The sequence below is a fragment of the Sus scrofa genome, chromosome 14 (genome assembly GCF_000003025.6).
Source record: "Sus scrofa isolate TJ Tabasco breed Duroc chromosome 14, Sscrofa11.1, whole genome shotgun sequence".
NCBI classification, from domain to species: domain Eukaryota; kingdom Metazoa; phylum Chordata; class Mammalia; order Artiodactyla; family Suidae; genus Sus; species Sus scrofa.
Window position 1 is genome coordinate 112,543,453 of NC_010456.5, and position 12,169 is coordinate 112,555,621.

Genomic DNA, 12,169 nt, shown 5'->3' on the forward strand with positions numbered 1-12,169 from the left:
TAATTGGTAAATAGAAAAAAATATTGTCAAGTGTCCAGTCTTTAAATAATCATATATTCTGGAGCATTTGTGAATTCATTTCCTGGTGAGTTTTACTTAAAAGAATTGGAGTGATTGCAAGCTTTTTCTTGTGGTTTATTAGAAACCAGTCAAATTCATAATGTGAACTTTTCTTCTCCTGACAAATCTGCCTCTTCCTGTCTTCCACGTTCACTAATCAGATCTGACATATTTATGAGTTCACCTAATATATAATCGTATTTAGTAGAAGCTGTTGAAATATTAATGCAATAATCCCACTGAGAAATGTGGTGTTTACTTCTGTTGAAATGTTTGTCCCATTCTCTACGTATAGCCACCATTTTCATTTGTACTCTTATCTGCCCTCCCCAAAAGATAATGGACTACTTCTTTGGCCACTGAAAGTTATAATAGAATTTTTAAAAAAGTGAAAACTGAAAATGTCAAAAGTTATGGTCCCACTTTTAAGCATTCATTACCTTTTACTCTGCATGTTCAATTTATGGCCAGTCTTTCAGTCTCATTTGAAATTTCCTTGTTTTTTTTTTTATTTTTTTATTTTTTGTCTTTTTGCTATTTCTTGGGCTGCTCCCGCGGCATATGGAGGTTCCCAGGCTAGGGGTCTAATCGGAGCTGTAGCCACCAGCCTACGCCAGAGCCACAGCAACGCAGGACCCGAGCTGCGTCTGTGACCTACACCTCAGCTCACGGCAACACCAGATCCTTAACCCACTGAGCAAAGGCAGGGACCGAACCCGCAACCTCATGGTTCCTAGTCGGATTCGTTAACCACTGCGCCACGGCGGGAACTCCCCGAAATTTCCTTGTTAAAAGATGCTCGTGTACCAGAGGAGTCTGCTGAACCTTCTGGTTTCCTTTTTCTTTTCTACCCTAACTCTTTATAAGTTCTGGAGCTGTGCTGGATCTCCTTGGTGTGCTTAATTACTTCTTTTAGTCCCAATCAAAATGTAGACAATACCATTTCCTCTTAATTTAACCAAGATAATGTGTTGACCTTTTTTTAGAGATATTTTTACAAATAATTTAAGGGAAAACAGTAGGAAAAAAAAAACCTTTAAAATCAATACTTATGGATTCTTCTTTAAAGCCTGGCAGTAGCCAATAGGGAATAGTGTAGAATTTTTAAAAATTTCCCCATTCTTTTCCTGTAGTATTCTTGAATGTTTTACCTTGTTTCTCCTGGCTATAAGGAGCAAGAACCCTGGTTTTATCCCTAATAATCTGGTTAATATTCCAGATTAAATATTTGAAGAATCAGTCCTACTGAAGAAGTCAATCACTAAATGCATATTTTAACCCAGATTTATAATTCTCAACAGGGCTTTTCTCCTCCTTTCTCATAATGGTAAAGTACCTTTCTTATAAGCGCTTCCTTTTTTTTTTTTTTTCTTTCTCTTTAGGGCCACACCCATGGAAGTTCCCAGGCTAGGGATCGAATCAGAGCTGTAGCTGTCAGCTTACACCATAGCTCACAGCAACACCAGATCCCTGACCCACTGAGCGAGGCCAGAGATCAAACCTGCATCCTCATGAGTACCAGTTGGATTTGTTTCTGCTGTGCCACAACGGGAACTCCTCTTCTAAGCACTTCCTAATCTATCTCTTCTAACCTTAGCCATGATTACTTCTTGCCTGGATTATTTTATCAGCTCTGATTCGTCTTCCTTCCTCTGCTCTTTCAACTTGCTCTTGTCATCTACTCCCTACCCTCATCTTCCCCAGATTCCCTCCATCCCCTTTCTCTATGTGGTACCTGGTGTTAAGTATTTCTAAAGCATAAATCAGATGATGCCATATTTAACTATCTCAGAACCTCCAGGGGCTCTCTTTTAACACTTCAGAAGAAGTCCAAACTCCTTACTGTGACCTAGAAGACATTGTAAGATCTGGCCCTAGGCCATCTCACTAACCTCATTTTCCACCCCTTTCCTCTTCATTCACTTTGCCCCAGTCAAATCAGCCACCTTTCTCTCAACACACCTTTGACTTGCTTTTCCTTCTGTCTAAAGGGCTTTTCCCCCAGTTCTTAACAAGGCTTGACTCTCTCATCTTTTAGATCTTAGCTCAGATATTCTCCACTCCATCCTCATTTCATAACCGTCGAATTAGGCTTTACTGTTCACTTCCTATTTTATGCTACCTTATTTTGTTTTCTTCACAATATTTATTAGTTTCTGAGATTTAAATATTCATTAAATAGTCTTCCTCTACTCCTCGCCAAAGAAAGTAAGGAAACTTTGTCTACCCGTTTACCACAGTTGCTCGAGCACCTAGAAAAATGTGCAGCTCAGACTAGTCACTCAATGAGTGCTTGTTAATTGATAACTGAAGTTCTAGCCCTAGTCACAATTTTTGTCCTATCCCTCTTAGGCTATGGACTTATCCCCAGCACAACTTTTACCCATTTTATTCTTTTTTTTTTTTTTTTTTTTTGTCTTTTTGTCTTTTTAGGACTGTGTCGGCAGTATATGGAGGTTCCCAGGCTAGGGGTTGAATCGGAGCTGTAGCCGGCCAATCTATGCCACGGCCACAGCAAGTCTGCATCTGAGCCTACACCACAGCTCACAGCAATGCTGGATCCTTAACCCACTGAGCGAGGCCAGAGATTGAACCCACAACCTCATGGTTCCTAGTCGGATTTGTTTCTGCTGCACCACGACAGGAACTCCACATTCATTATCTTAATCATTATATCCCCTTTCCCCACCATGGTTTTCAATGCCAAAATCTTTCCTCAAAGCCTTTCTTAAACAGAATCCTTAAATGTCATTTGCATCTCTCTGGTCATAAATGTTCTCTTTATCTAGTTCTTACATCCTCAGTTCCAGATGATGTCTTATGTCTGGAATATTTTTCTTTTTCTACTTACCATACCCTTCTTTGTGATTAAAGCAGAGTTTACATGCAAACTGGAAACATCTGTCATCTCCCCATCAAGTTCAGCCAGTCCATTTTGTATCTTCCAGCCTACACACGGCATGGTTAGCAAGGTCAGCACACTTGATATTACAGTAGTGGTGGTTAGGGTAACTGGTATCTGCATGTGTATGTTTTTCCCTCCTGGCCCAGGCAGCAGCTTCTGAGGAATTTGTGGTAATTTTGAAAGCAGTACTTTAATATATTTTCAGGAAGGAAAATGTTAGCCCTTGGCCTTTGAGGACTAAGCGGAGAACAATCGTATAAACACTTAAATCCTCTCATTTTGTGCACTTGTCACCTGACAGCTTCTTTCTTTCTTTCTTTTGGAGATAACTGTTCATTGTAAACTGAAAAACAGAAGAGGAGATGTGCAGGGGTGTGCAGAAAGTTAGTGTTACCATTAAACTGAGGTTGTTTGTCAGCTTTCCTAGACATTTGAACAGTAGTGGTTGAGTCATCAGGCTGTTGCCGGGAAAACCAAATCAATTCTATTGCCACAAGTAACCATTACCCTCTCTCACATACACTCTAATATACAACCTTTTGATTTTTTTAATAATTGAACTTTTTCACTGTACCCTTGTGAATTTTTTAAGGTTCCCAAATTGAAATTTTGCTGCATTTACTTTAGACATTAGTAGAAAAATCTGTGTGGGAGAATGATAGAGGGAAGGGGCTTGATAACAAAGACCTTTATCTCCAGAGTTCTCTACAAATGTCTTAGTTACAAGAGAAATTAATACTACAGTGGCATTTACCCTATCCTTAGAAGTTTTTAAAATAAATTTTATTAAGATATAATTTACATACAATAAAATACACATTTTTTAAAGTGTGCAGTTGAACAAATTTTGAAAAATGTATACACCTGTGTAATAGTCACGCTTTAGAACATTTTCATTACCCGAAAAACTTCACCAGTGTCTTATCCAGTTAATCCCATCCCCACATCCAGCCACAGGCAACCACTGATTTGTTTTAATTGTTATAAATTCTATTTGTTGTTACTAGAGTTACATATAAGTAGACTCATAAAGTATGTGCTTTTTTGTACCTGGCTTCTTTCATTCAGCATGTTTTTGTGGTGTAGACCAGCAGCTATAGCTCCTATTCAGCCCCTAGCCTGGGCATCGCCATATGCCGCAGGTGTGGCCTTAAAAAGAAAAAATATATATATTTTAGCCATTCTAGTAACTGTGTACTAGTGTTTCATTGTGATTTTATCTTGCATTTCCCTAGAAACTGTTACTGAACATCTTTCTATGCGTTTATTGGTCATCCCATACTTAGATCTTTTTTTGTGAAGTGTCTGAGTCTTTTGCCCATTTTTTTAAAAAAGAAAAATAGCAGGGTTACTTGTTTTCTTATCAAGTTCTAAGTTTTTTTTTTTTTTTTTTAAATTTGTTCTTGGGAGTTCCCTTCAAGGCTCAGCAGTTAACGAACCCGACTAGCATCCACAAGGATGTGGGTTCGATCCCTGGCCTTGCTCAGTGGGTTAATAATCCGGCATTGCTGTGAGCTGTGGTGTGGGTCGCAGGCGCAGTTCGGATTCTGTGTTGCTGTGGCTTCGGTGTAGGCTGGCAGCTACAGCTCCCATTGGACCCCTAGCCTGGCAACCTCCATATGCCACAGGTACAGCCCTAAAGAAACAAAAAACAGAAAACCCTAAAAAACAACTGACTATATTTGGGTCAATTTATAGATTCTCTATTCTGTTCCAATGGTCTGCATGTTTGTCCTTACACGTGTAGCCATACTACCTTGATTACTGTTTCTTTATTGTTAGTCTTGAAATTCAGTAGTATGAGTCCTTCATCTTTGTTTTTATTTTACAGGATTGTTTTGGCTGAAGTTTAGGTTCTTTGCATTTCAGTACAGATTTTAGAATCACCTTGTCAATTTGCCTGCTAAAATTTCGATTGATATTTTGTTGATTTATAGATGAGGTGGAAAGAAAGAACATCTTAACAATATTGAGTCTAATTTGTGAATATAAAGCATTTCCCCATTTATTTAATTTTCCCTCAGCAATGTTTTGTAGTTTTCAGTTTACAGGAATTACACGTTGTTAAACTTATTTCTAAGTATTACATAGGTTTTTTTTTAGAAATTGTATAGGCAGTTTTAAAAATACTTTTTTTTTTTTTTTTAATGAAATGAGTATAGTGGTTACCTTTAGGGCAGCTAGCAACTTGAAAAAGGGAGCACAAGGCAGGTCTTGTGAGCTTGTGATAATCTGTTTCTTGGTCTGGGTGCTAGTTACATAGTATGTTCACCTTGTGGAAATTCATCAAGCTGTGCGTTTAAGATTATGTACTTTTGGGAGTTTCCATCATGGCTCAGCGGAAACGAATCCAACTAGGCCGGCATCTATAGCTCCAGTTCGACCCCTAGCCTGGGAAACCTCCACATGCCATGGGTGCAGCTCTAAGAAGACCAAAAAAAAAAAAGATTATGTACTTTTTTGTATATTATACTTCAATGAAAATTGAAATAGAAAAAATATAATATTACACAGTGAGAAAGAAGAATATATCTCCAAAAAGAGAAAGCCTAATTCCAGCAGTCATAATATTTTTTTTACGGGCCAGTGGTGCGGCATATGGAAGCTCCCAGGCTAGGGGTTGTATCGGAGCTACAAATGCCTGCCTGTACTACAGCCGCAGCAACGCCAGAGCTGAGCCACGTCTGCTATCTACACCCCAGCTCATAGCAATGCTGGATCCTTAACCCAGTGAGCAGGGCCAGGGATCAAACCTGCATCCTCATGGATACTAGTTGGGTTTGTTACCACTGAGCCACAACAGGCACTCCCAGCAGCTCCATGATTTATTGAGCACTTTATTGTGTGCCAGGTGGTGAGTTAAGCATGCTTTTCTTAGATTATTCTATTTGGTCCTTACAAAATCCCAATGGAATAGATTCTTTAATTAGCCCCATTTTACAGATGAGGGGAATAGAGACCCAGAAAAAATCAAGTTATTTATTCCATGTCATACAGCTGGTAAATTGAAGAACTAAAATTTTTTTTTTTGCTTTTTAGGGCCTCACCTGTGGCATAAGGAGGTTCCCAGGCCAGGAGTCTAATTGGAGATACAGCTGCTGGCCTATGCCATAGCCACAGCAACTCCAGATCCAAGCCATGTCTGTGACCTACACCATAGCTCACAGGAACGTCGGATCCTTAATCCACTTAGCCAGGCCAGGTATCAAACCTGCAACCTCATGGTTCCTAATTGGGTTCATTTCTGCTGCACCACAATGGGAACTCTGAAGAACTAAAATTTGAAATCAGGTCTTTCTATTCCAGAACCATCTTCTTAAAACAATGTAGTATGATATAGTGGCTACAAGTAACTCATTTTAAATACAAATTAAATTGGAAAAAAAGATCAATTCATTTTAAAGTGATAATGGATCTGAAATGTATGTCTTTCTACCTTTAAGGAAATACCCTGTTTTGAGGGTCGGTGACTAGAATGTAGTACCAGTAGACAGACAGTTGGCAAATACATGAACTCTCAGGTTATACTCCATTTCTTTCTTTCTTTTTTTAAGTTTTTTTGTCTTTTTAGGGCTGCTCCCGCGGCATATGGAGGTTCCCAGGCTAGGGGTCTAATCGGAGCTGTAGCTGCCGGCCTACGCCACAGCCACAGCAACGTGGGATCCAAGCTGTGTCTGCAACCTACACCACAACTCATGGCAGCGCCAGATCCTTAACCCACTGAAAAAGGCCAGGGATCAAACCCACAACCTCATGGTTCCTAGTCAGATTCGTTTCCGCTGCGCCACGACAGGAACTCCTAGGCTCCATTTCTAATAACAAGTGTTTTAGATCCCATTTATGATTGGATCATTGAAAGTAAAAGTCTTGGCTGAACTTTAGCTCCTGCAGTGGGATAATCAATTTGTGAAATTCATATTTGTTTGTTAATGGTCTGATAGCCACTGATCAAAGCATGATAACCCGAACCCCATGATTATAGAAACATCTGATCCATTTAAAGTATACAGAATAATTTCATTACCTTTCTGATTATTGTTCTCTGTTACTGGCATTTCTGGTGTTTTGCCAGAGTACAGTACTCTAGGTGGCATCCAACTCCAGTCCATTTCCATCTTTTAAAAGACAAAGGACAAATATATAAAAGATGATGGAGTGGGAGATTTTGGTTGTTGGGGTAAGAAGTGGCATTTGGTCAGGCTTGTAAACGCACCTGTTTGTTAGCTCTCAAAATCTTATTCCATATTTCACAAGTTTTCCTTTTCTGAGATGCAAACAAATAAACTGTACAAAAAGCAGCCCTGAAGTCCCCCAAGGCCTGTGTCCAACAAGGCACTTATTAATCACTTTTGGTCTTATATATAGAAAACAGTGGCATTTGTGCTAGAGAACATCCAGCTCTATGTACACCAGGACATGCTGTTTATAGCATCTGCTCCTTCGGTGTAAGTAAAAATGGCTAATGCCATTCTCAGAAATATAATTTCAGCTGTGTGTCTAGAATCATTTTAAAAGGGGCCTGCATGTATGAAGGAGTTAACATGTAGAAATTAAGGCAAGCCTGTCCCTTTAACAGCAGAAGTTGGTTATCCAAATTTGATACAGTTTTATGGCACATTCAATATGTCTCAGCAGGTATGAACTCCATAGTAACACGGTCTCCTTGCTGCATTGGGATTAAAATATGCTGAAGATCCATCAAATTACTTTGAAAAGTATAAGTACCCAGTTGTGCCTGCTACTTTCTGGTTATCCTCTAAAGAAAATCAACTTTCTTCAGAGTAGCAGAAGTTTCCATTGACTTCTGAATCTTCTCCTGGTGTTGCCCAGCTTCAAACCTGAGTATGGTCCTTATCTCCCCCCCCCCATCCCATATCCAGTCTGTCAGCAAATTTAGTTCCCTCTGTCTTCAGAGCCAAAATTATACGTCGAATCCCAATTATTTCTCACCATGTCTACAGCTACCACACTAGTCCAAAAGATTGTTGTCTCTTCCATGGACTGCTGCGAAGTAGTCTGTTAGTTTCCTGATTCCTGTTCATATTGCCAACAGTCTATTCTCCATATAGTGGTTGATCCTTTTAAAAAGTGTCAGATCATGTCATGCTCAGGTTTCTCCATGTGACCTCTTTCTCTGCATGGCTTCTGATCCTCCAGGCTTCCTTCTCCAGCAGAGTGGTCTGAATTTCTTAGATGATGCCTCAAGAGTCTAAGATGGAGTAAGCAGAAGCTGCCAGGGCTCAGAAGTCCTAGAATATCACTTTATCCATATTCTTTCTGTTAGTCAAAGCCCAGGTTCAAAGGCTAGGACAAGACTAGCTACCACCACTCACATGACCTGGGTCATCTGTCTTATACTACTTCTCCAACTCTGATTTTCCTTGCTCACTTGGTTCCAGCCACCTTGAGCCTTCTTGTTCCTTGAACATGCCAGACAGACTGCCACTCAGGACCTTTACTCTCAAAATGCCCATTGCCTAGACCATTCTTCCCCATGTAACAAAATGCCCAACTCCCTTATTTCCCTCATGTGTCAGTTCAAATGTTATATACCCTTAGGGAAACTACCTCTGACTCCTTAGACTTAAATAATTATTAAGTTTATTTTTTTTAATTGCTACATAACAACCACAAACTTAGCAAATTAAAACAACACCCATTACTCTCTATATCAGAAGTCTGACATAGCATGACTGGGTCTCTTGCTCAGAGTATCACAAGACTGAAACTAAGGTGCTGGCTGGGCTGGGTTTTCATCCAGGGGAAAATCCTCTTCTCAACTCGTTGCTGGCAAAATTCAACTCCTTGCCTTTGTAGTTTTGAGGTCCCCATTTCCTTACCGGTGCTGTGCTGAAAGCTGCTTTCAGCTTCTAAGACTCATCAAATGCCTTGCCAGGTGTTCCCCTTCTCTTTTGCAACCAATTGGAAAAACTCTCTGCTTTTAAAGGCACTCATGTCATTCGGTCATACCCACTGGAATAATCTCCCTATCTTAAGGTCCTGATTTAAGTCATAGCAGTTAGCTACATGTTTGTTTGAAACTGAGAGAAGATGTTTGTATATCTGGGGCCAAGAATTTCTTGTGGGACCATCCTAGGATTTCGCTTGTTACAGAAACATTCATTTATTTTTCTATCCCTTTATCTTGCTTTATTTTTCCTCAAAATCTGTCTGTATTATATTTTCTGTTTATATGGTAATGCTTTTAACTTGCTGTACATAATACAGTGTAAGTTACTGATAGTAGCAATTATGTTATTTTTGTTCAGTGTTGTATTCCTAATGGTTAGGACAGTGTTTGACACATTCCAGATGCTCAATTAATATTTATTGAGTGAGGAGTTCCCGTTGTGGCGCAGTGGAAATGAATCCAACTAGGAACCATGAGGTTACAGGTTCAATCCCTGGCCTCGCTCAGTGGTTAAGGATCCGACGTGCTGTGAGCTATGGGTAGGTCAGCAGCTGTACTCGATCGACCCTAGCTGGAACTCCATATGCCGAGGCTTAAAAGCAAGCAAAACAAAAAACATATTATGAATGAACAACTAATAAAAGATTATGTATAATTGAATACAGTGAGGGATTTTTTAAGTTTTTTAAAAGTATATTGGAAAAAAGTATATGAAAAAATATTAGGATCCCGTGGCCAGTGGTAACGATCGCTGGAACCATGAGGTGCGGTTCGGCCTGCCTTGCTCAGTGGGTTAAGGATCCAGCGTTGCCATGAGCTGTGGTGTAGGTTGCAGACGCGGCTCGGATCCCGCGTTGCTGTGGCTCTGGCATAGGCCAGTGGCTACAGCTCCGATTGGACCCCTAGCCTGGGAACCTCCATATGCTGCGGGTGCGGCCCAAAGAAATAGCAAAAAGACCAAAAAAAAAAAAAAAAGAAAAAAGAAAAGAAAAGAAAAAAGGTATATTAAAAAGGGTATATTGAGCATTGAAGTTATTCAAGTCTTATCTTCAGAGGTACCAGGGTCTCAAAGTATTCATTGGTTTTTCTTTGCATGGAAGATTTCTTACTTGACTGGTAAATAAGTTGTGAGTGGGAGTTCCCATTGAGGCTCAATGGGTTAAGAACCTGACATAGCATCCATGAGGATGAATGTTCAACCCCTGGCCTTGTTCAGTGGGTTAAGGATCTGACATTGCCGCAAGCTGCAGCGTAGGTTGCAGATGCAGCTCAGATCCAGCATTGCCGTGGCTCTGGTGTAGGCCTCAGCTGTATCTCTGATTCGACCCCTAGCCTGGGAACTTCCATATGCCTCGAGTGCAGCTGTAAAAAAGAAAAAAAAAAAAAGTCGTGAGTAGTTATATAAATGCCCAGTAATTGTTGTATACAAGAAAAAGCAAGTTAGCTTTTTTGCTTGCTATAACATACTTTCAGCTTTTGATTTTCATTTGTATGTCTCCAAATAACATTTTCCTCTGAACTTTTGGAAATGGATGCTTAGTCGTTGAACAGTATTCCTAATTTACAAACTTAACAGTTGTATTTCTGTGGTTTTCCATATTATTGCTGTGCACAAACATCCAATTACTAATAGAGTAACAGAGTGAGCTCCATCATATAGACATAACAGAGCATGCCAGACTGGAAAATTATATATCTCCCTTATTTCCAATACTTACTTTTAAATGTTTCTTTTAATTCACCTACAGACAAAACTTGCCAATGGCACTTCCAGTATGATTGTGCCCAAGCAACGGAAACTCTCAGCAAGCTATGAGAAGGAAAAGGAACTGTGTGTCAAATATTTTGAGCAGTGGTCAGAGTCTGATCAAGTGGAATTTGTGGAACATCTTATATCCCAAATGTGTCATTACCAACATGGGCACATAAACTCCTATCTTAAACCTATGTTGCAGAGGGATTTCATAACTGCCCTGCCAGGTATGTCTACGGGTATTTGTAAGCCATCAATTTGCCTGGAAGATATGTTACAATGGGAATCATATTGAATTTTCAGCTATACATCTCTCTTTTTTATTTATTATTATTATTTTGTATTTTTAGGGCCACAGATGCGACATATGGAAGTTCCCAGGCTAGGGGTCGAATCAGAGCTATAGCTGCCAGCCTACGCCACAGCCACAGCAACACCAGATCCTAGCCATGTCTGTGACCTACACCACTGCTCACGGCAATGCCAGATCCTTAACCCACTGAGTAGGGCCAGGGATCAAACCTACGTCCTTACCTCATGGATGCTAGTCGGGTTCATTACTCCTGAGCCACATTGGGAACTCCTGCATCTCTCTTTTTTAAAAAACCTTTATTGGCTTGATTTTTACAAACAGTATTTCAATCATATCTTCTTGGAATATAAATACAAAAATCAAACTCTGTAAAGAGACTTCTCTTTTTCTTCTCTTCTCCCTATCTCATCCCTTCTATTCACCCTGTTTTTACTCACACATAGATTTAAATAAAATCTTGTCTTAGGTGTTATTTGGTTCAAGATGTGTCTTGCTCTATAGCCTCATTGATCAGTAACTAGATATTCTAAACTGTATATTTTAAAATACATACATTTGTGCATATATATACACACACACTTAAATATATATATATATTATCTGTATACACACACACAGAAAGTAATTTGAAAAGTGCCGTGGTTGTTTTACTGAATGTTTGATAGTGAGGTAGGATACTTCATTGGCATCAGTGTTTGGGGAAAATGCTGTCTCAGGAAGATACAAGTTCTCACATGTGGTGAAAGCTTATTTTAAAAGAAAAATTGCACAAAAAGGAGTGAATCTCTAAAGTAGCACATCTTGCTCTTATTTTTTTCAGTTGTTGTTTCCTGATTATAGCAATAAAGTTATAGGAAATTTAGAAACTCCAAAAAAGTTTAGAATATAAAAGTAAAATTTCCCAGAACCCTACCATTCAGAGAGAACTACTGATGTGCTATTAACATTCTTTCTAGGTGTGTATATTTTCCCCTAAAGCTGGGGGAAATGTTGAGTAACATTTTCTAAGTGTTTGTAATATTTTTTTCTTATTATGTTTTCTTAATATATTTTACTAAGTGTTGGTTCTTCTAAAACATAATTTTTTATAATATTGTATATTCTTTATGATGGTTAAAACACATTATTTAACCCCTTTATTGAACATTTAGGTAGATTAAAATGTTTTTTCCGGAGTTCCTGTCATGGTGCAGTGGTTAACGAATCCGACTAGGAACCATGAGGTTG

At 39.2% G+C, this 12,169-nt stretch overlaps 1 protein-coding gene across 9 annotated transcripts in view; it reads left to right on the forward strand.

The window, feature by feature from the left end:
* The window catches only part of BTRC (beta-transducin repeat containing E3 ubiquitin protein ligase), a 189,278-nt gene that overhangs the window by 144,689 nt on the left and 32,420 nt on the right, over nt 1-12,169 (forward strand). For all 9 annotated transcript variants that reach the window (XM_021072708.1, XM_003483546.3, XM_001924828.6 and 6 more), the window contains one exon: nt 10,625-10,856. In XM_021072708.1, the coding sequence (XP_020928367.1) occupies nt 10,625-10,856 (232 nt within the window). The remainder of the gene's footprint in view (nt 1-10,624; nt 10,857-12,169) is intronic.